Source organism: Carassius gibelio, chromosome A3 (assembly GCF_023724105.1).
Source record: "Carassius gibelio isolate Cgi1373 ecotype wild population from Czech Republic chromosome A3, carGib1.2-hapl.c, whole genome shotgun sequence".
NCBI classification, from domain to species: domain Eukaryota; kingdom Metazoa; phylum Chordata; class Actinopteri; order Cypriniformes; family Cyprinidae; genus Carassius; species Carassius gibelio.
In genome coordinates, this window is record NC_068373.1 from 27,375,732 (window position 1) to 27,401,270 (window position 25,539).

At 37.0% G+C, this 25,539-nt stretch overlaps 1 protein-coding gene across 7 annotated transcripts in view; it reads left to right on the plus strand.

The window, feature by feature from the left end:
- Window positions 1-25,539, plus strand: part of LOC127954857 (nuclear factor 1 X-type-like) — a 159,100-nt gene that overhangs the window by 110,998 nt on the left and 22,563 nt on the right. For 5 of the 7 annotated variants that reach the window (XM_052553413.1, XM_052553416.1, XM_052553417.1 and 2 more), the window contains 6 exons: window positions 18,692-18,754; window positions 20,458-20,532; window positions 21,167-21,278; window positions 22,037-22,072; window positions 22,970-23,097; window positions 24,168-24,242. In XM_052553413.1, coding sequence (XP_052409373.1) covers window positions 18,692-18,754; window positions 20,458-20,532; window positions 21,167-21,278; window positions 22,037-22,072; window positions 22,970-23,097; window positions 24,168-24,242 — 489 coding nt within the window. The remainder of the gene's footprint in view (window positions 1-18,691; window positions 18,755-20,457; window positions 20,533-21,166; window positions 21,279-22,036; window positions 22,073-22,969; window positions 23,098-24,167; window positions 24,243-25,539) is intronic. The other 2 variants (XM_052553414.1, XM_052553419.1) reach the window with 1 other exon arrangement.

The following is a 25,539-nucleotide window of genomic DNA, read 5'->3' on the forward strand; positions in this document are numbered from 1 at the left end:
AAGCTGGATTTTTTTTTTTTTTTTTGTGCAACATTAAGAATGTCTTTACTCTCACGTTTTAGCTATTTAATGGATCCTTGCTTCAAGAAGTATTAATTATAAAACATTAACATATCTTTTTCAGACCACAAATTTCGACGTTTCCATTGATAAAATGAACACTTCTTGCCATTATTTGTCTGTTTCATAACATTCTCTGAAATTTCTGATCATTAACTTATTCCTTATCCTGAAATATGTGTACTGTATTATAGGTATGCAGTAAGTGTGTGTGTGTGCAGCAGGCAGCTCTTTTCTTCATTAGAGCTGATTTGATGTGACTTTAAGTGAGGTTGACTGACCACAGCCAGTTTGTGTTCCTGCGGCCCTCTGGTCCACCTGGCCAGAACCTGTAAATTTAATATAACGAAGCGTTCTAGTAAGCAGCGATGACATGTCACATGCGGCAATGAGTGAAAGAGAGCAATCTGACTGGTGCAGAGAGAGGATGGGATAGTTGGGTATTTCAGAGTGTTTAGATGAGAAGTACTCATGTCGTTTGATTCAGCTTGTACACTCAAGAACCGTTTTTAATTTCTTTCACATCTCAAGTGCTCAAGCTCTGGATGGTTTAAGATGTAAAGCTGCAGGGATTAGGTTTGTAAGAAGAGGATGAAGAGGAGGAGATGTGAGCGTCAGGGGCTGTTGACCTGGTCAGAAAGACATCAGGGTGGTCAGCACAGAGCTTAGGAGGGAGTGATAGAGACATATCGAGGTCTTCAGGAGGTCTTGCTTACATCAACTCAAGGCTCAGACAACCTGGAGATGAGTTTGAGTTCAGTTCAAGAGCAGAGCCTCACACCAAAGCCACTGCGTTAACAATTAATGCATTATGTACCATGAACTGACAATGAAACAATATGTTTTGTAGTGTTTATATCAGTATATTTATATATGCTGTGTTTATATTATGTAATATTTATATTTAACCATATTTAAATAGTTCAGCTCAATGTAAAGCCATTTCTTTCTTTATTTTGTATATTTATATTTGCATTTTGAATGCATATTTATGCATTTTATGTCCATGTTGCATTTTAAAAACATTCTTTAAAAATATTAAACTCAACTAACTAAATCAACTAACATATAATGTCTCTTAAAGATCTGTTAGACTACACTGTAAATCAGTTATCCAGTGCAAGACATAATTGCTGGCTATCACTTTTTCTTTGCATTTTTTCCCTCCATTTCTTTCATTCTTCTCCTGCTTATGGTGATGTTCTGTGTTTGGTTTGATGTTTCATGCTTTGGTTTTTATATTAATAGATCTCTAGTATGTATGACCAATACACATAGTTGGGATAAAAAAAAAGAGGCCCAAAGACAAATGAGGGTACTGGAAGAGAGCAGAGAGGGAGGAACAGGGTCGGAGCCAGAAGTGAATCATGAACGAAGTACATTTCCAACCTTTGCAGTCTGATTTTTCCAGTCCCTTATCACAGTGGTTTTCAGTGTGTGTACTGTATCTCCCATCTCTCTGCTATAAACTTTTCTCTTCATCATGCATTTCCTCTGTTTCTGTCTAAGCTTCATGAAAATACGCTCACTCAGTCACAAAGTTGGATTTCACGATTTCTTTCTCTGCAGTTTGTTTTATCTGAGTGCATTTCAGCCAAGTTTCCCATTTCCTGCGTTGTGGGCTGCAATTTTATCATATATATATATATACACACATTACACACTCAAACATAGGTTGTGCATGTGTACTCTTCAGAACTGTACGATTGGGGGGGAAGCAAAGTTTGTCCCTAAATTGTGATTACTGTATATGACACAACTAGTCTCAGCCTCAGACGTCATGTCCATGACCGTTGGCTAAACGTCTGATGCATATAGGACACAAAAAAACATGGAAAAATATCTGGTTCAGAATTATAGGTGAGAATAAACGCAGGCAGCATGAATGAAAACATTTATTTCTAATCCAAGAGGAATACAGATTAGTACAGTGCTGATCTAGATAATCAAAATGACACATTACACATAATTTCATAAAGTTGCATCACACAAGAATCGGACCATCTATCTCCAGGTCAAGTGCCTGTCACTCATCTTGTTCTGCCGCTGGGAAGATGGATGTTCATACAGATGCTGAAGTTCTGAAGTTAAACTGAGAATGTCGTATTGGATCATTTCAGATGAGATCATTCTTGGAAAGTCACAAGGCCTGCAACAGAATCAACCTCTGCATCATTTCTCACCACAGTACCTCTTTGCGGTCTGGGCACATGTTACACTGAGATGCGAACCCACGACATGAAGCATGCAGGCTAACAAAAAAAAAAAAGGTTTTTAACTGTAGTTTTGTAAGTTGTAATTTAGTTTTCTTTTAGCATTGCTAACATGCACTTAGTTTCTTCCCAAGCATGTATAATCTGAAGTTTCTGCCAACAGACAGACTAGTATTTTATTCTCATCGCAAGATACTTTGATCATGTGAATAATGCTAATTATTAAACATTTTGGCTAGTTTTATCATGTTTTTAGCTAGCAGTAAGTGTGTAGCACGTTTAACTCTGTCCCAGAATTCGATTCCACAAAATGTCAGTTTAGAAAAAAAATCCAGAATTCCGCAGGTTTTCCCTCAAAATAAGTGCAGAAAATTCAGCAGATTATAATGAACTATGTAGCTCCTGAGATTTTCTGGCCCGTCAGTTTTATTTAATTTCATTCATTCAGATCTCTGCTCACACACATGCACGTCTCTCTGCATCTTCATCTGTTTTTCTTGTTCTGTCTTGCTGTCGCATCCCTCCACCTACTTTTTCTCTCTCTCCATCACTTTCCCTCACGCCTCCTCTGCTTTTCCTGTTTTAGTCTCACCACCTTGTCCTCCCATCTCTCTCTCTCTCCAATCTCTGTCTTTCCAAAGCTGTTTTTCATAAAGCGTTGGCTGGAATGGCAGATCCCAGAGGCGTAGAGTGAAACACTAGACTCCGATGGAGCAGGAGCCAAACAGATGCAGACCCTCGTCTCAACATATACCTCTGTCTCTCTGTCTGTCTCTCTCTCCCTGTCTTTCTCCACCCTGTCAACATGCTCCCAAAGTTCCTCAGACTCTCCTCCGCCCAGGCGCTGAGAAACACTTTGTGCTTTCGTTAATCTAGCTGGTAAAATTGCTCGAGGTGTGTTTCTTCAGCGAGATGGGCTTGTTTATTTGTGCACTTCAGATTGAATTGGCTTTCCAGGCTGAGCTTCTTAAAGGGACAGTACACCCAAAACCAAATAAAACTTTTGCAGTAATGAAAGAAAATTGCAATTAAATATTTTTTTGCAGCCGTTGGGGTCAATCACACAGAACATTTTTGCTTTGAAAAACACAAGACGTGGGCAGTGGAATGGGGAAGAAAAACACAAGGCCTCGTTTTTGAACTTCCTTTAACTTGAGCTTCATGTTTTCAGAACCTCGTGTCATGTGCGGGATGTAGCAGAATGTGAGACGTGTACATGACGGTCAAACATGTCCATCTAGCACATATATACATAGAAAAACAATGAAAAGTAGCGCAGTGGAATGGAAAAACGCATATCAACTTTCTTTGTATAGATAAGAGCATTTGTTGCAAGATGAAGCGAGGTGTTTTGTAGGATGACGGTGATGGATCTTCTGGGTCTGAGGTGTTCTTCAGTTCCCACTTTTCCTCCTGTCGGATTCTGTTTCCTCTCAGCGAGTGTGTTGCCAGCACTCCTCATTCCTGCGAGACAGACGGAGAGATTTAACCTGCTGTTTATGAGCGGGATGAGTCTGACGCATGACCTCCTGACACGGGATCTGATTTAATATTCTCTTATCGCGGGGGTGCCGTCCTGATGAACGAGCTGAGAGCATTAACGTCTTATCTGCTCCAACAGGTCCAAAGACCGATGAGATACAGGCTTAACTCTGCACCCATACAGACCGGATTAGATTACAATAGTTCAGTTTCATAAGTGGATTGATAGATGATGGAAATCTATTAGCTCGAGGATCCATGGTGAGCCGCTAAAAGCTGAAACACGCACAAAACGGATCTCCTTAAATTACTTTAAGCCACTTGAGGGTGCAAAAATATGGTTTTTCTTGTTCCCGACCCATTTTGCTTCCATAATGTTTTTCAAAGTAAAATTGAATAATTAGTAAAGTTGGTTTATTTTATTTTGATAAAGGATCAAACTTTACATTAGAGTCACATGCTTAAGAAAGTAAACGACTCGTTTTCAGCCGAATTCTTGAGAGATGGAGGAAAATGTCCTGTTCTCACGTTCCTACATTCATGAAGAGGTCTGGCTGCTCTCGGCTCGTGTGTTTTTCTCACGGTGCCGCTAATCTTTCTGTGCTAGGATACAAGGAAACGTAACTAAAGGAAGTGAGTGTGTGTGCGGGCCTGGCTGAAACTTTAGGCTTTTAAAGAAAATAGAGAGTCTAGACGTGTTTATTTGCTCACCATATCAGATCATGAGATAATGCTTGGACACAACTGCAACATTTTTTTGAACGCAATCTGTTGCTTCTCCATTTTTAGTTCAGTTGTCGAAAAAACTTTTCACACTATATCGCCATCTGCAGGTGGGATGTCTCATCTCACTGAGATTCAAAGGCCTTCAATCACATCAAATAATTGATGTTTTAGATTTTAGTAAACGTGTTATTTCAGCTTCAGAAACTGTATTTAATAGTTTTCATCTTAATTTTAGGTTTAGTATGATGAAAAAAAAAAGTGGTTTAAAAACTGGTTATAAGTCAATATTATTAGTCTTTTATATTTTATAAATTCTGGTTCATTAGCAAGAGTGTAAATTTATCCAATTGTCAGACAAATGCTATTCTCAATGCTCAAAAATGTGTTTTAAAGACCCTATCCTCCTAAAAACCTTTACTATAGTAGACGACTTGTTTTATTAGCATGTTATGGAGTTAATTAATTGTCTAATATCTTAGCTCTAGTTTAACTACAGTATCATCTATTTCATTTTTTCATACCACAGTCGGATGTATCCCATGTCTCGTTCTGCTATTCAGGCCCTCATTAGCTAAAATAGGCACATGCGTTCTTTAACAGCCGTTCCTTTATGTGTTTGTGTGTAGTTTTACAGCGCTCGTAAAACACCTCCACTCAGTTTGGAGTGATTATCTGAGCATTTAGCAGCCCAAATAAATCCACTCCGGTTCTCCAGCAAGGGTTTTCAGCTGCCGCAGTCATTTTGCTTTGGATTTCATGGCTTTAATTGTATAGTTGTGTAAGTTCACTGGGTTTTGGTTGTGTTGTTGTTCTCTGTTTGTTGTTGAGATGGCGCACTAGGATACATTTGAGAGAAATGTTATTTGAATGGTACTTCATAGTGTGTGCATGAAGAGGGACGACCTCACAGGAAAACCAGATGCACTTCCTGAAACAAAGAGAGAGTAGAGTCTCAGCATAAAGCCTGGTCCACTTTACATCTGATTCTGGCCAAGAAGTGTTCGTTTACACTGGAACAGAGCATCTGATTGACATGTGAAGTAACCAGCTACAGTGTGCGTTACTTAATGTGTGTGTCCAGTGTCTTTGCAGCAGAATTTACTGCATGTTTATTTAGTTTCTACAGCACTCTTTAGACTGAATTAGCTTTATAAATGACAGGTGTTATATTTACTGTTGTTAACAATTTTATTTTTCTTATTTTATTAAGATGTTGTTTGGATGTGGCTTTTATGGAATGGATACTTTAAAATGAATTACATTTAAATTAATATAATCTAACTTTATTATATACACACAAATGCACATGAATGTGTTTGTGTGTGTGTGTGTGTGTGTGTGTGTGTGTGCGTGCACGCGTGTGTGTGTGTGTCTGCTACTTACTATATATATTACTTTTGTTTTGGTGTTATATTTGTTACAAAAAACAAATATAAAAAACTTAAATGTAAATGTATTTAAACTTATATATTTAAATTGTTTAAATGACTTCAATTTAACTGTTGTATTTAATATTATCATTATATACACAAATATAATAATACAAAATTTTAAAATAAATGAATAAAAATTATAATAAAATTATGTAATCTTTTACCAATTTTCCTTCAAACAGCTAGGTTTTACCCATTTGTGAGCAATATCTTTTTTATCCATTTAAAATGCAATAAAATGTAGTATTATCACTTTTTATTTTCTGTATTTTTATCATTACTGGTCAGAATAAGTGTTTAATTTTTACATAAATATATCCTGTTACGATAAATGAAGATTGAACATTATTTCACCCATATTTTGAGATTTTAACAAAGGTTATTTGAAGTAGACACTTTACTTGCACTTAATATGCTTTCTGTGTAAAATCAATTCTGTAAATTTAATCTGATGCAGACAGCGAAATAGGATTTCTCATTTTGACCCATGTATGTATAATTGTTTACTATGAATCCCACAATCCCCTGGGTGAGCCATATAAACCGAATTGAAGATGCAAACACATGAGGTCAGGGTGTGAATGCTGGACATTGTGGTTGTTGCCCCTCTCTCGCTCTTGTGTGGATGGATGACAACATCCCTGACTTTCTCTCTCTTTCTCAGTGTCTGTGATCTCAGCCAACACATCTCTCTTTCACTCTTCCTTCTACACTCCCTCTACTCCACTTTCTTGGCAAGATCCTTCGTTCCCACAGCTCAGCCACGTCTCTATCTCTCCCTGTCTGTATCTCTCTCTCTCTTGGTTTCAATCTCTCTTTTTGGCAAAACCCGCCTCACATGATCCATGCATACACGCTCATATCATCCTCACATCTTTTATACTCTGATATACAAGCTGACTTGTTAGCATACTTCAGCCTGTAAACAGTCATCCCAGAACCCCATTATTTCACGTTGAGCCTGATTTGTAGTTTCTGAAATCCTTTTTCTGTGATTATGAATCTCTCACATGAAAACAGTCGTCCAGACAAACTTACAAAGTTAACATTTATTAATGGTGTGTGTTAAGGCGTTCAGATCTCTAACACTCAGTATGAACCCTAAGTAGAAATCTTTGATAAATAATTTGTTGTACAACAGACAAGAATCATGTGTTTTGATGAATACAGGTCTGCTGTTGCTTTATTTATTTTTAAACAATCGGATTTAAAATTTTCAGTTGATAAAATCAGGGTGTCCGCGGGGTTTTAAAAAGTATTAAAAAGTGATAAATCAAAATAGTCAAATTTAAGGCCATTAAAAGTGTTAAATGTGGTCTCAGAGGTATTATTTTTTTCCAAATTAGGTATTATTTTTTCAGACTATCAGGTGTCCTATTCTGATTGAAATTCTATCTGCGTTCGCGTTAGTTCGTTTAAATATGGGCTTTAGCATATCTGGGCAGATAATCAAAGATCTTTCGTCTCCGTCTCAACGTATGTTTGATGCTGACGTCATATTCAGTGGGCGTTCGGCATCATCTCAGAACACTGCGCGCTCAACAGAAGTGGCTGGCTTCCGTTTTATTTTAGACTTGCTTCAAGGCATATCTTCAAAGACTGGACAACCATCGTCGTCTTCATGGGCAAATGCAAGTTTTCTAATAGATTTACTGATAGCGCTGTTTCTCACACATGCAAAGAGAGAGAGAGCGAGAGTCTTACCACGCTGAATCAACACGCTATATGTAAACTATTCTTTGTTGTCTTCTCCTGTCAAAATAACGGAGTTCATTTAGAATTATTCATATTCATTTTCAAACAAGCAGAAGACACACCGGTTTCTCCGGTAGTGGGCGGAGCTAATGGCAATTTCATTGGCTGGCGCTGATTTAGTACCGTCCCTGTTTTGATTTCAGCAAATCAGTTTGACCGAACGCAGACAACGTGATTAATATTCATGAACCCAGCAGCTCATCAATTAATAGTGCATTGTATATACATTAGTATGATAGTAGAATTAGTAGTAGTATTATCTTTTAATAATAATTAATTTGATCTATTACTATTTTGTTACAGAAACCCTCAATGACCAAAAATATCTTAAGCATCACCACCAGTCTTAAGTTCAGTTAAAATGACAAATATGCATTCATTAGGCCTAAAAGTAAATTTTTACATAAGGGCATTGTGCTAGAAATATTACTATTATTTAGTAAAATGTATGTGATACTGCTACTACTGTTGAAAAAAATTAAAAAACTTTATTTTTTGAATAAAAAAATCACAATATTTCTTCCATGTTTTAATTTTAATAGCAAATCCCCTTTATTTACCAAAAATAAAATGTTTAAATTTCATAAATTAAAAGACAAATTAAATTTGGGGGAAACTTGTTTACTGTTTTTCATAATTATATAACTTGTAGAAAAACTTTAAACACAATAAGTATAAAGAATGGCATTGGTTTTATTTTTATTGTAAAAAGTAAAAAATCTGTGTAAATTATAGAAAGGTCGCTGATTAACACTTGCAATTCAGTGTCGTGATGGTTTTAAAAAATATTCTGAAGGTAGTAAAAAAGGTATTAAAAAGTAGTAAATTTAACTTAAGGATTGCTGTATATACCCTGAAAATAAACAGAATAAAAAAGCCATATCAACTGAATAGCAACATGCTGAAAAAAAACCTCCCATTTCCTTCAGAAAGTTTTGTTTAGCAAAAAATGTATGATCAAATTTTAGATTTTGGAAATACAATATTGTTCAAATGTTTACATTTATTATCATTTTTTTCATTCAGCAAAAGATGCATTAAATTCATCAAAAGTTACAGTAAAGACATTTAATACACCATATAATTCACCCGGTTCAATGCGACGCAAGGCGCAACACAAGTGTGTTTGCTAGTTTCAGTCCTGCGCCATTCGCATTTTCCCATCCAGCGCCACGTCATTTAATTAGCAAATGCATTTGCGCTCATTTTTGCACCCAAGGGTGTGCTGGTCTAAAATACAGGTGTGTTCAGGAGCATTACTGTTGCAATACTATTTTAAGGAGCTGAAAATAGACTGTACCATAGACCAGCTCAAACCTGGTCTAAAGTTTTTTCTTTGTTATTTAAAAAGCGTACACACCAAAGTACTAGCGCTGAAAAATCAGCTTCACCTGAATGAATAGCGTTTTAAAAGATATTTAAAATAAGTTATTTTAAATTGTAATAACATTTCACAACATTTGTTTATACTGTATTTTTTTATTTTACTGTGCTTTTTTAAACAGATGCAGCCTTGGGAAGCATAAGAGACTTAAAAAATGTGTGTGTGTGTGTGTGTGTGTGTATAACATAAAAACAAGCCTTGACAAGCTGTCAAACTCCAAAAATAATATTAAAGCACCATAAAAATTGTCTCTACAGCTCATAAATGTCAAAATTAAGTACATTTTTATGGCTTAGAAGACTTAACAAAGAGTAAAACATGTGTAGATGGCTTTTTATGGCGTCTGTCACCATTTACTTTCATTGTGTGAAAAAGTGCAGCTTGAACAGCTTGAATCCCTAATATATCTGCTCATAGACTGATCCACTGATAGACATGGCTTTCATCGCTCCCGTGTAAGCGCTCGGTGAAGAGAGTGAAGTGATTATCATTGTAGCCAATCACAGGCAGATCTGTTGAGCGCGTGAACACAATGGCCAATCAGCGCTGTTTGAGAATCCACACAACAGTGCTCACAGTGCTAGCATTTTACCTTCCTGAGGACGGCAAACCCTCTTTTCCGGAGTCCTTCACTCTCTGGTGGCTGCCGAGAGTCACTACACCCTTCCACACTCGGATTTGATCAGAATCACTATTGTGATGCTCTTTCCACCCCAAACACAAATACTGTACAGCATCCATAACTGTCAGCATTTCCATCAGTGTAAATACAGATGGAAGTTTTAGACTCCAGATTGTGGCGACATTGCTGAAATCACAGAGCACAAACACCCACAGACAGATGTGTGAATTAACACAGAGTAAAACTCACGTGGATTACTTTTTACTTTCATTGTGTGAAAAAGTGCAGCTGAAACTGGACTCAGTTTTGCATGGATAGTAAATGGATTAGATTACGATAAGGTGTGTGTGTGTGTTTGTGTTTGATGTGTGTTCACAGTAAATGTATAGATTAGACGTTGGCCGTTATCCTCTGAGAGCGACAGACTGCGTCTATCCCTGCCAGCTGCTTGGTTACATATCTCTAATCAGACGAGAAGAGGACAGAACATGAAAGAGATGGGCAGCACGCCAACTTCCTCTCTTTTCTTTTTTTTCCCTATCCAGTTTTTCATTTCTCAGCCATACTGTGTGTCCACGTTTCTTTTGCGTTAAAGCTGCTGTGGCGAATGTCTCTATTCCCCCTCCCCGCTCTGCCATCTTTCTGTGCTGTGCCGGGTGTGTAGTTGGCACGGAGCGGGCACAGACGGGCACACAGATGGGCAGTGGACGATGCAGGGCAGATCCCTACACACCTGCTCCTCTTTGGCATGACCCAGGCCAGACAAACTCACACACACACATGCGTAAACAGAAAACATAGAGATTCTCCATTTGTGTGCCTTAAAGGGACAGTTCACTCAAAAATAAAACACTGTGATCATTTACTCACTTTACTCACATTTGCTGCCTTAAATTAAGTTGAATCAAAATGGCTTTACTCGTCATTTCAACTTAAAATATGAGTTGAGTTGAATCTCGTATCACTTGAAAAATGAAGCTGAAATTGGATAAATTATTTTGGTTAATTTAAATTAATGGGAAAACATATGCTGTCATGACTTATTTATCTTATGTATATATATATATATATATATATATATATATATATATATATATATATATATATATATATATATATATATATATATATATATACGTGTGTATATATATACGTGTGTATATATATATATATATATATATTTATACGTATATATATATACGTATATATATACATATATATACATATATATACATATATATATACACATACATATATATATATACACATATATATACATATATATATATATATATATATATATACACACACACATATATATATATATATATATATACACACACACATATATATATATATATATATATATATATATATATATATATATATATATATATATATATATATATATATATACATATATATATATATATAAATAAATAAATTGTTGAATCACAATGAATCGCATTATGCTCAAAACTAATAATGCATTCAAAAGTAGTGTATTTTGAACTTTTTTTCATTTATAAGTACTGCTATGTGAACAAAAGTGCAATAACATTTGTAAACCTTGACCAGAAAACCAGTCTTAAGTCACTGGGGTATACTTTTAGCAATAGCCAAAAATACATTGTGTGGATCAAAGTTATTAATTTTTCTTTTATGCCAAAAATCATTAGGATATTAAAAGTATGAGTGTGAATGAGCGTGTGAGTGGTCACTGTTCCTCTTAGTAAGTTAATTTTTATGAGTTACAAAAGCTAATATAGAGTAATACTCATGTGGGTGGCTTTTAATCGTCATTTACTTTCAATGTGTGAAAAAGTGCCTCTTGAACATTGTACTAAATGTCTCTTTTTGAGATCCATGGAAGAAAGAAAGTCATAGGGGTTTGAGGGTAAATAAACAATGACCAAGTTTTCATTTTTTAAATCTCCCTCTAGCATGGATATGCATATTGTAATTATGTACATGTTTAATATGCAATGTGTGCGACCAGCGATTGCATCAACAGCATGCACACACTCACCCAAACGCATACAAATGCACATACACGTTCACAGGCATATATCAGCCAGAGGAAACACAAAACACTGCCCAGTTTCCTACTGTAATACCCATGTGCATATGCACACGCATACATGCAAACTCCAAACACACCTGCCACATTACACGTTCACATTTCATATCCGCCCCCCATGAGCATCCACATACATATTAATCTATAAACGCATGTCTGGGGGCTGGGGGGGTCTGGGCCAGGTATAGACCCCTTTTAAAAGCTGCCTGATTTCACTCGCTGCAGGGGCTGCTGGGAAACGCATGGCTGAGGGGGTGTGGGCACAGGATGGAGTGTGCTTTCATAAGATAGGAAATGAATAAATAAGTGCTGGTGGAGGGGGGCAAATACTCAAATAAAGTCCAATAAAAGAGCTCAGAGAACATCTGTGTGGGATCGCCGTGGGGATTAGGAGGGTTTGGAACATTTTAAGCACATTACGGATTAAAAAAAAAAGGTCAGAATGTTTAGCAACATACCGATAAACCTCTTAAGCAAAACCCAATTGGAAAAGCTGTGCTGCCTCTTCATTCTGCACCACAGTGTGTGTGTGAGTGTGTGAGTGTGTACCTAAGGTGTGGAGGCGTGCATTGGGTTTTTGTTTTGTTTTGTTTGTTTTTTTTTCTTCAGGGAAATGCATTGCACATTTTCATGCTGTATACTTTTTCTATGTATTTGTCATCATAAGCCATGACGTTTGAATCCAGGGGATCTAACATGACTCTCCAACTAAAACACACACACACAGAGAAGTAATGTTTTCTCTTTTTGCATCTTTTGTTTTCTCAAAGATACATTTGGGTCATTTGAAGTTAGTATAATTCAAAATGACCCTTTCTACTTTCCACATTAACAGTCTTTCAAAAGAGATCAGTAAAGAAGTTGAAAGAAGTCTCTTCTGCTCACCAAGGCTGCATTTATTTAATAAAAATACAGCAAAAACTGTAAGATTCTGATCATTACAATCGTAAAAAAAAACGTAATCATAACGTACAATCGTAGGTGCCGCTTAATTAAAAAAAAGGATTCTTTGATGAATAGAAATATTTAAAATAATATTTCTTTGTGATGCCAAGAAGATCTTTAGTGTGTTTCTGTAATGTGTTTTGTGTGTTAATCGAGCGGTTAATCCATCATAAACTATAATTAATCTCATCGCTTAGTAAAAGTCACATCACAAATGGTGCAGGACAAGTTTGTGCCAAAGTTGAATGTTCAGGATTTTTCGTTTTTTCTGCTCACTGACACAAAGCATGATTCTTAAAGTGAAGAATGAAAACCTTTCAGAGATCCTATAGGTCAAGCCTATTTAGTTTACATATACAACGATAAAACAAACCAAAATCATGATTATAATAACACATATTGTTATTATAATGTTTTTGCTCTCACAAGTGCAGTCATTTATGAATATTTGCATGCTAAATTAGTCATTAGATGGCGCCTTTTAAGAAAAGAGTGTGGGAATGATCAACACTTGCTGTTTAGGGATGGTAATAGTTCTAAATACCCTGTCAAACAATGGTTTTTCATTTAAAACTTACTCAAGAAGTGAGTATTATAAAGACACTTTTGTCATGTTAAAAACACTGGCACTGTGTGTGTGCATGTGTGTCGCCCAGTATCTTTGGCATGGTGTGTTCAGGGGTCCTTTGACTGTGTGTGCCGGGAAGATAAGGATTAGCATGAACATTGTTGGATGCAGTAGCTGTGTACAGTATTGTTCAAAATAATAGCAGTACAATGTGACTAACCAGAATAATCAAGGTTTTTCGTATATTTTTTTATTGTTACGTGGCAAACAAGTTACCAGTAGGTTCAGTAGATTCTCAGAAAACAAATGAGACCCAGCATTCATGATATGCACGCTCTTAAGGCTGTGCAATTGGGCAATTAGTTGAATTAGTTGAAAGGGGTGTGTTCAAAAAAATAGCAGTGTGGCATTCAATCACTGAGGTCATCAATTTTGTGAAGAAACAGGTGTGAATCAGATGGCCCCTATTTAAGGATGAAGCCAACACTTGTTGAACATGCATTTGAAAGCTGAGGAAAATGGGTCGTTCAAGACATTGTTCAGAAGAACAGCGTACTTTGATTAAAAAGTTGATTAGAGAGGGGAAAACCTATAAAGAGGTGCAAAAAATGATAGGCTGTTCAGCTAAAATGATCTCCAGTGCCTTAAAATGGAGAGCAAAACCAGAGAGACGTGGAAGAAAACGGAAGACAACCATCAAAATGGATAGAAGAATAACCAGAATGGCAAAGGCTCAGCCAATGATCACCTCCAGGATGATCAAAGACAGTCTGGAGTTACCTGTAAGTACTGTGACAGTTAGAAGACGTCTGTGTGAAGCTAATCTATTTTCAAGAATCCCCCACAAACTCCCTCTGTTAAAAAAAAGGCATGTGCAGAAGAGGTTACAATTTGCCAAAGAACACATCAACTGGCCTAAAGAGAAATGGAGGAACATTTTGTGGACTGATGAGAGTAAAATTGTTCTTTTTGGGTCCAAGGGCCACAGGCAGTTTGTGAGATGACCCCCAAACTCTGAATTCAAGCCACAGTACACAGTGAAGACAGTGAAGCATGGAGGTGCAAGCATCATGATATGGGCATGTTTCTCCTACTATGGTGTTGGGCCTATTTATCGCATACCAGGGATCATGGATCAGTTTGCATATGTTAAAATACTTGAAGAGGTCATGTTGCCCTATGCTGAAGAGGACATGCCCTTTGAAATGGTTGTTTCAACAAGACAATGACCCAAAACACACTAGTAAACGGGCAAAGTCTTGGTTCCAAACCAACAAAATAAATGTTATGGAGTGGCCAGCCCAATCTCCAGACCTTAATCCAATTGAGAACTTGTGGGGTGATATCAAAAATGCTGTTTCTGAAGCAAAACCAAGAAATGTGAATGAATTGTGGAATGTTGTTAAAGAATCATGGAGTGGAATAACAGCTGAGAGGTGCCACAAGTTGGTTGACTCCATGCCACACAGATGTCAAGCAGTTTTAAAAATCTCTGGTCATACAACTAAATATTAGTTTAGTGATTCACAGGATTGCTAAATCCCAGAAAAAAAAAAATGTTTGTACAAAATAGTTTTGAGTTTGTACAGTCAAAGGTAGACACTGCTATTTTTTTGAACACACCCCTTTCAACTAATTGCCCAATTGCACAGCCTTAAGAGCGTGCATATCATGAATGCTGGGTCTTGTTTGTTTTCTGACAATCTACTGAACCTACTGGTAACTTGTTTGCCACGTAGCAATAAAAAATATACTAAAAACCTTGATTATTCTGGTTAGTCACATTGTACTGCTATTATTTTGAACAATACTGTATGTGTGTGTATGTTTGCGTTTGCATGCTGATAACGGTGATTATTGGACTCCGTAGGCTGGAGTCTGTGCTCTAATAATGGACAGTCTTTCCTTTGTGTGTTTGAGTTTTGATGATCTGGCCCCCTGCTCATCTGCGTTTTGTCTGAGCCCAATAGCGCGGCTTCTCTCATTAACTCGCGTCCAGTTCTGCATAGTGAGCTTCACTAATGTCCCATGTAATTGGATTGGAGGTCATCTGAGACGTCTCCTTAATCTGCGCTTCATGCATCCACACCATTAGAGGGTGCTGATCAATACGAATTGTAGATATTTTGAATTCATAGAATCCATTGGTTATTAAAATTAACTAAATGGAATAATTTGTATGAATAGAATTCTATTCACAGTCTAGAATGCAATCAGATTGGATCAGTTACGGCCTGCACATGGCTACCAGAATCAGGTTTGAAGAATGTGTTCACGAAAGTTAAAAAAAACTGAAATAGTTACTTGAAAATAAAATGTAAAATGTTACATGACAGAATTTCTTTTTTTAAAGCCCTTTTTTAAATATACTTTTATATCATCTAGACAGAGCATTTCTCATTTTTTGTTTAACTTGATGTACTCATACTACTAATAATAATATATTATAAATGATTAAAAACTGTAGACTTTTTTTTTTTTTACTTTTTTTACTTTAAAATGAAAATGAAAAATATAAAAATTAAAACTAATTAAAAATATGAATAAAAACGAATACATCTCAGTCACACTTACATAACACTGGCTAATACCATTCATTCATTCATTCATTTAGGTCATTGTGGCCATGACATTATGGTAATTTCAAAGGTTGGTTGGTTGGTTATTTGTTTGTTTGTTTTTTATTCATTCTGATTTAATATCATAATTACATAAATCTTTTTAGGATTTAATCAGATTTTTAGGTGGACTAAGGTAAAAAGCCCCCTTAAATCATTTAAAAAACTGTTACCATCACTACATCATGGTATCACTAAAGTTAGTCTCAGCCTCAGACGTCATGCTTATGGACATCTGATGCATACGGCACACAAAACTGGAAACGATTCGGGAGTTTCAAAGTCGTCATCGGATTGGGTGAATTATACAGGATTTCTGAGAGACATGTGCAAGCGTTCTTTAACATTCCACCTGGAAACAAAGATGCCTTGGCACCAAATCCTCTCATGTTAGAATAAAGCCATCATGTTTACAGCTGTGATGACAAGCGCGTATCAGGATTAGCTAAATTATTTTCTTTTTTTAAGTATGTGAAATATTTAAAGTTTGCGGCTAAGAATCTTTAAAATGAGTTTTACACACAGTCTGTTATTGTAGGGACATTTCCATGCCCCTAAACATGACGCAGCAAAAAACGAAAAGTGATTGGTTGCTTTATCTGTCAGTCATATGGCCTCTTGGGCGGTCCTTGCCATTCAAAGCGGCCAAGGTTTCCAGACCTTCTGATGTCGGTCTGAAGGTATGGCTACACGAGGCCACACTATGGTCATTTTTGTATACTAATATGATATGTAACACTTAAAATGAGATTGCATTTGACTAAAGCATTTCCCTATAGTTAGAGTTGAATAAAGCACATTTACTTAAAAGCCCACAGTATCAGCTACATGTGCTTCTGCGGGAAAAAAAAAAATTGTGGCGGCTGTTGATACCCCCCCCCCAATTAGCAATTTAACACAAGTAGCTGAAAATAACCTACATTTGCAAGGCTTTTAGTGTATAGCGCGTTGGTGGAGAGGTTTTCTCTCTCTGAGAGGAGTGCGTCTGTGTGTGGGTGCTTTTGTAAGCTAGCTGGAATGCTCTAGTACCGCCAATGCTAAGATGGCTGCCAAGCGTTAAGATGGCTGCCAGGACTCCATACAACAGCACCAGCAAGTGAACGAGGGGGTGCGAGAGAGAGAAAAGAAGGAAAGAGGGGGCTGTCGTGTTCATTTTTTCCTTCAAAACGTATAGTGTAGGTTTTTAAAACCACATTCTGCTGCGGCACATAATTAGCGGTGCAATCTAAGGCCAAATAGCACTACTGCTAAATTTCAAGGCAAATCTAGAGACCAGAATATCACAGAAGTGTGGACTGTTTTGACTTGGGCTTGTAAGCGAATATCCAGAAACCTCCTAGCAACTAGCAAACATGCTAAAAAACACTAAGTATGATTGGCTAAAGAGATGAAACATTCATCAATACTCACAGCAGGCTGAACGGGAAGGGCAAAGTAACTAAGTGACTTTCCTCTTAAAGTCTATAGTTAATCAAAACCTCAGTGCATATAGAAAAAATGGGTTAGTGAGTCTCAGCCAATTCAAACAGCCGCATGGGTCTGGTCTTGCTCCAAGATCGCTATACTTTCTAAGATAAAAGGCCTAAGGAGACATTGTCCAAACAACTCGATGGCTGCGGACCAGCCTTTTTCTACATCTTATGAGCTATACTGCAGAGTTGGGTTTCACCAGGCTGCTCTCGGATGTATATTTTGCAGATTTATAGATTTTAGATTAGCAGCACAACTTCAAGCCTAAAATGGACAACAGTGACATCAAACCACAAAGCTGTGTTTTTTCATTGGACCCGACTGATCAAGTCCAGTTGTGTTTTTTAACACACCTGGGGTCTACATTGCCGGAATAAAGATCTTGTTTCATGGTCGAAAGACTTTTTTGTGGTTTATGTGTAGATATTGATATTTTTATAATAAAATTATAGATTATAATCTTTGTTTATCGACCAAGGCAGAATTTGATTCTGAAATCCGTGTAATTCGAGGTGTTATTCAAATCTGTTTTGTTTAATACTTAAAGCTAAACATTTGTTCACTAACCAACCCAAAGTATGAATCATAGTAATGTTAATCTGTTATCAAATTTACAACAGCATTAATTAAGATTATTATTATTTTTTTAAATGAATACTTTAAGCAATGGTGCATTTATTTGATCAAAAGTGACAGTCAAAAATGTTTAATGTTACAAAAGATTTATATTTCAAATAAAAGATGTTCTTTTGAACGTTCCATTCACCAAATAATCCTGAACAACTGTGTCTCAGTTTCACAACTTTGATGATGAAGATTTTTTTGAGCAGCAAATCAAAATATTTTAATAATTTCTGAAGGATCAAATGACCTTGAAGACTGGGGTAATGATGCTGAAAATTTAAGTTTGCATTGCAGAAATGAATTACATTTTAAGATATTTAAAAATAGAAAGCAGTTATTTTAATTAGTGATAATGTTTTTTTTTCAATTAATACAGCTTTGGTTAGCATAAGAGACTTATTATTATAAATTATTTTTTAAAAATAAGTCAGATACCAATTAATAACATCAGATTTCAGATATAAAGGTTTCAATTTAGTAACATCATGTAAATGATTCAGAACCGGAGCACATTTTGCATGTCTCATTTCCAGCTGTGTCGTCTCAGCGCTACAGTGAATATGTGCTGGCAGAGAATCTATAGAATGTTCTACATCTGCTAATTGATTCAGGCACCTTTGGACTGAACCCAGCCGTCCCATGTTTAATCTGCTCTCTTTTTCCCTCTCCTGTCTCTCTCTCTCTCTCTCTGTTTCTTTGTCGTCTTTGCAGAATCTGGACAGTCGGATAACTCCAACCAACAAGGAGAAGCAGACATCAAGCCTCCGCCCAATGGTGGGTCAAGCAAAATGAAAATCACACACACTCTCACAACTACACACTCAAAGATTCTAAAATGCCATTCAGCCCAGAAATTAAAGTCTTCATTTACTCAAATTCATTTTAATTTAAAATAAATGTGCCTTGATGAACCAAGAAGGAGTTCTTGGTTTCCCAAAGAACTGTTTATTAAGATGCTTATAATAATACACTATAAAAATTCTACCTCCATTTCGACAGACAAACTCTGTTTTTGAAATATCTCCATATAACCTTTTCAGTTTGCTAAGTTTGCTCCCTTTGAGTCGTTTTTGAGTGAAGAACCATCTAAAGAACCTTTTTCCACTCCAAATAACTTTTTTTTTTTTCCAATGGAAATGATCTTTATGGAACCATGGTGGAATTCCACAAAATTCCACATTCCACAAAAGGTTCTTCAGATTCTTGAAATGTTCTTCAGAAGAAAAGAAAGGTTCTTTTAAGAACTTTTAACTGAGAGCTTCTTTGGGAACTAAAAATTGAACTTTTGGAACTTTCTATTTTGGATATGTTCTTTATTGCCATTTTGGTTTCATGAAAAGCCTTTCCATTGCACAAAATATTTTTATAGTGGAAGAAGGTTCTTTAGGGGATGTTCTTTACACTAAAAAAAGGTTCTTTTAAGAATTGCTTACTGAACTGTTGAACTAAAAATGGTTCTTCTGCACTGCAAATTCATTATTCATGCTTTCTACAAGCTTCTTTCTTTGCTGAACCTTAAACTCTGCAGAAACTATTGAAGCGCCCTTATTGTTTAAGAAGTAGTCCACTTAAATCCTCAGTAGAATTGCATCTGAAGTTGTCAGTAAAGGCTGCGCGCGCGTAAGCTCTGGTTAGCAGTGGTGGAAACGTTGTGATGAAATCCCAGCGCTACACAATCAACCCGTCAGCCATTATTTTCCTTTCCGCCTGCCAGTCAGCAGATGGATCTGTGGGAGAGCCGCACTCTCCCTGGACCTCCATACACACAAATACAGCCCGATTGATACTGTAAACCGCCTTATTTACCATAATAATGTCCCATGCACACCAACACGGAGAGTGCGCGAAAGCCATTTCCATCTGAGTTTATTATAGTAAAATGTTGCTATCCTGGCTGTCACGGAGAATGGCGAAACGCTCATAAATCACTCCATGATTGGCTGATGGGAACCACATGGCTGCGGCGCTGGTGACACTGAGCTCATGTGCTGGCCTCGCTGCGGTTAACCAGCACACACACACACACACACGCTGACCTCAGCCAGCACTACAGATGGGTGTGGAAGCATGCCTCATTCACCCTTTTTGCCCCCACACACAAAAGTACATATTGAAAGCCCATATGCACAGCGAAAGCAAACAGGTTTGTATATATGTATGCAGCTACACACACACTCACACACTTAAGTATGACATAAAGCATTTTAGTGTCCTCATTAAGTTTCAGCTGAGATTGGAGCTGGTTTGGAGTTAACCATAAGTACGGGGTAGCCTGTTATTCCTTCGAGACGGAGAACATATGCCAACTGAAGACTGTAATTATATGCTCTCTGCCTTTTTATGACAATTGAGTCCAGTTTATTTTGTGTGTGCGTGTGTTTGACAGGTGCAGAGAAGTAAATATGAGGATTTTTTTTTTTTTCAGTATAATTTGTCGGTGTAGTGTGTGTTCATTTCTGGCCTCTCTTTCTCTCCAGGGCACTTGAGTTTCCAGGACTGCTTCGTGACGTCAGGCGTATGGAACGTGGCGGAGTTGGTCCGTGTGTCACAGAGTAAGTAACATGAGCAGCGTCTTTCTGAACAATCACCGAAAATACTAAAAAGGCTTTTCTTATTATTATAATCCTAAAAAATTATATCAGGAACACAAATAAAAAGCCCCAAAAAGCCTACAAATAAAACAATATGAAAATATTGCTGTATTTTCAGCATCATTCCTCCAGTCTTCAGTGTCACATGATCCTTCAGAAATCAGTCTAATATGCTGATTTATCAATGTTGAAAACAGTTTTGCTGTTTCATTTTGTTGTGGAAACTATTGTACAGTTTGTTACAGGATTCTTCGATGAATAAAAAGTTCAAAAGAACTTTCAAAATAATTTATTTGCAATATAAATCCTTTGTTACATCATACATTTCTTTACTGTCACTTTTGATCAATTCAATGCATCTTTGTTGAATAAAGGTATTACTGCTTTATATATAAAACACACTCCTTTTATTCCAAAAAAAAAAAAAGATTATAATAACTAAAAAGACTTATGAACTTGTGGTATTGGAGAACCTTCAATGATTTCTGTTATACTTAAATCTGACATGAAGAAATGTTTTATTATGTTGTCATGAGAACAGAGATGGATGATGGGATTGATTAATCTGACTTCTCTCTGTCTGTATCTAATTCAGCACCAGTTGCCACAGCAACCGGACCCAACTTCTCTCTGGCCGACCTCGACAGTCCAGGATATTACAACATCAACCTGGGTCGCCGCTCTATTACGTCTACGCCATCGACCAGGTACACACACACACACACACACACACACACACACACAGCTCACTTTCCTTTCATTCTATGCCAGGAGGTGTTTTTTTGTTTTACATTTTTTGATGCCAAATGAATCTGGGCTTCCTACTAAAATGTAAATATCAAATAATAAAATATAATTGACGTATATAATTCTGGTAAATTTCATGGTTTCTTATCATTCTTTAGAAAGCAAAATGAAACCATAATAATGTCAAAATATGTACTATTTTTTATTTTCTATTATTATTTAATTGTATTTAATTTCAATTTTCTATGGACCTGCTAGCCATCTTTTCCATCCCCAGATTGAAAACCCTCTTCTCTCAAGCAATTTTAACTTTGTCTGTTGTTTCCTATAGTTCATTATCAGGTGCATTTCTTTCTTTTTTTTCTTTTATGAAAGATTTTTTTTCCTAAAATCTATTTAATACATTTGCATATGCATAATTAGATTTTTTTCAAAACTAATAAACTTTCATGTCTTCAAACAGCTATACAATCAATCTGTCTCTAGTTTAGTAGTTTAATGCATGTTGGTAGCACTCACACGTTCTTGCTTTCCTCTTTCTCTGTATATATTTCTGTCTATCTTTTTCCCTACCCTTTTGCTTTCCTCTTTGTAAATATTTCTGTCTATCTATTTTCTCTGCCTGTCACCTGTTTGATTGCTGTCCTTTTTGTCTCTTCACCTCTCTGTTCTCCTGTCCCTTCTCTCTTGTCTTGTCATCGTGTTTCTAACGCTGCAGGACTGAGATGGAGTTGTATGCCTGTCTCCCGCGGAGGTACTCCACACTTCCTGTCGTCTGATTCACTTTTAGCTCTGCTGTCTTTGCTCATCTAATGTCTCACTCTGCTAAAATAAACATGTGTTCTTGAAACTGAGGATTTTGAGTCGACTGTTTTAAAGCAAATTTCTATTGCAATGTTTTTATAGAGTAATAATTTGTATTTAAAGGAATCATTTTAGACAAAAATGTAAATGGTCTTTAAATGTACTCAGGCCATCCAAGATGTAGATGAGTTTGTTTCTTCATCTGAACAGATTTTGAGAAATGTAGCATTCCATCACTCGCTCACCAATGTATCCTCTGCAGTGAATGGGTGCCGTCAGAATGAGAGTCCAAACAGATATAAATATCACAATAATACACAAATAATCCACACCACTCAATCCACATGTTTGTAAAACAAACAATTTTGGTCAGATATTTTGAGAGATTTTCAGATTTTTTGGCCAGAAGTGACAAAGATGGACTTTTCTCTTTCAAACAAGCAGCTTCTCACTTCACAACATGTTAGATGATGGACTGGAGTGGTGTGGATTACTTGTGGATTATTGTGATGTTTTTATCAGCTGTTTGGACTCTCATTCTGATGGCACCCATTCACTGCAGAGCATATCTGTTCTGATAAAGAAACAAACCCATCTACATCTTGGATGGCCTGAGGGTGAGTAAATATTCAGCAAATGTTTGGGTACACTGTTGCTTTGAAACATTCCCATTTTGAGGTCAAGAAAACAGTCTAGAAAAGTTCAAATCAAGTTCACTACTATCTAAATAACTTTGTATCATTACTATGTGGGAATTTTCAGCTGTTTCTCAGTACACAACATGCAAACCTTCTAGCTATCACATTAAGTTAAACCCCCTAACCTTCTCTCTTCTCTTCTGTTTCAGCTCCAACAAGCGTAAATCCATTGATGACAGTGAGATGGAGAGCCCAGTGGACGATGTCTTCTATTCGGGCCGTTCTCCTGCCCCGGGAGCATCCCAGCCCAGCGGCTGGCCCAATGATGTTGATGCAGGTACAGCCACTTTACCCAGCAGCCCTCTGGCTCTTCACTCACTCTGCTTGACCTCCTCTAATCTAGACCAGTGCTGTTGAAAAAGATATTTGTTTATAAATCTACATAACGCAATCATAAATTGCATGATTATCCCTCAAAGGCTTGTTTTTTTTGTTTTTGTCAAAAGAAATATGTGAACCTCTGAACCTATCAGATCCAATTGTGACTCATGTTTGAGTCGTTTGTGGACACAAGGGCTGTGTGAAGGGCCAGACTTTTCCTTCATTTTATCCATCAACCCATAAATCTCTCTCTTTTGCTTGCTCTCTGTGCTTGCCCACCATCTTCTCATACCTCAGTAGACTGCAAAAATATTGAATAGTCTTACGATTGGACCGCTAGAATCATGTGCGTGTTAAATGATCTGTTAGCTGGGTTTGTTTGGGGCTCACAGCTGACAAAACTCTTAAAAGCACTTAAAATCACTCTTAATTCATGCATGCATGTGATGATTTTATACAGAATTTATATGTAATGTTTTATAGTTTACACTGAAATGTTATTTATAAAAGATAGAATGCATATGTAAACTATTTTTTCACTTGTATACTACTTAGTATGTATAGTATGCAGATTGACACTCATTTTTAGCTTGCATACTAAGTATGTTTAGTATGTCAATTGTAACTCCTGATTATCGCTTGCATAGTAGTATGGATAGTATTGAATCAACACTTATTTTTCACTTACATACTACTTAATATCCATGGTGTGCCAGTTGTGACACTCATTTTTATATTGCAAATACTTAGTATGGACAGTATGTGAATTGTGATGCAGCCAATGCTCATTTGATATTCTGCCACCTCTACTGTTTTAGTGCACTTAGCATGTGTTGATTCTGGTAGACAGTAAGCAATACTGTCTTAGACCTCATGCATATGATGTTTTCTAAAGTGTAAATAGTGATTATGTGTTAGTAATGTTTCAACAGTGATCCCAATTTTTCTGATTTCTCCAATATACCTCAGTCTCTCCCTCTCTCTGTTATTGTTAACTCTATGCTTTTCCCCTGTTTGGGTTTTCAGTGCAGCACCATTTGGCCAGTATGCAGGAGAGGAAGATAAAACACGAAAACGATGGCGTGCAGTTTCCTTACCATGGTTAGACCACATTACCCTCATATTATAATGAAATGTCTCTTATCTCTGTCTGTCTTTCAACCTCTCTGCTGCATCACACATCCCAGCTCTTCTCTCTGATTTGCTGATTTTTCGGTGCTCGGAGGTGGCGGGTTTTCTGTGGCCTGTGAATGTGCTTTCATTTTGTTTTGTATGTCAGAGGTCTCTCTGTACATCCATTGCTTGTGTTAGATTGTGATATAGGATCCCTTTGGACCGAAGCAGAAGTCCAAATCCTGATTTCCACAGTATTCCCAAACATAAACACTTACAGACATGGCTATTGTGTTGCCTTACCAGATATTGTTTTTGTTTGTTTCTTCTTCATGCAGGATTTATTGTAATTAGTGTGTGCATAAAGGGCTTTACATGCTATAAGCAATATCTCAGCTGTTTATTCAGCACGCTTTTGAGATTTTAAACCAGTATATGCTGTAACGTCTGAAATATACTCAACTAAATACAAACACAAGCTCAATTTCACGCCTCGTTGCATTCCACAAATTGTTAGAACGCAGTTCATAGCATGACACCGCAGATACGTCTCTTACAGTCAGTTGTCTTTTTTAGCTCAGCTTTTGTCATGTTTAACTGTTGACATTTTTATTCACTTTCCTAATAGATTTTCCTAGTCTTTTTGTACAAAATTTGTCAACGCACAGTATTCCAACTATCCAATTATTTACCACTGGTAAATGAATAAAGACCTGCTTACATTTTGTTTCCTCCCTGAATATCCTGTTTCGCTCTGAAATCCATCAGACCGGGCGTTTCACATTGACTCTGATGGCACAGACATTTGACGGTAAAACTATCACCCCCTCAGGTATGCAAAAATGGATTATGACGGAATAGCGACAGTAATGTAAGAATGCATGCTGTGTGTTTACAACAGCAACTTGTGTACTTTTAAAGGATACGTTTCAGGCCCGAGGGTCCGCCTACATCTAATCACATTCACTGCCGCCCACGTCATGATCAACACAGTCACACAGATCTTAATCTAGGGAAACATGGGTAAATCCCACCAAAAAAATGCCAGCATGCTCAGGTGCTCCTGATGTCATGGGAATACACAACAAACACACACACATATTTACACCCACCCCTGTACACACACACACACACACACACACACAGTCTGTGGTGCACCAGAGCTCTGCTCCAGATGGCTCCTCCATGTGTCGACAGCGTTGGGAGCTACGAGGTTACAGAAGACATCTGTTACGCAGATGAAGGCGCTGGTGGCGCTCCGAGCATGTGTGTGTGTGTGTGTGTG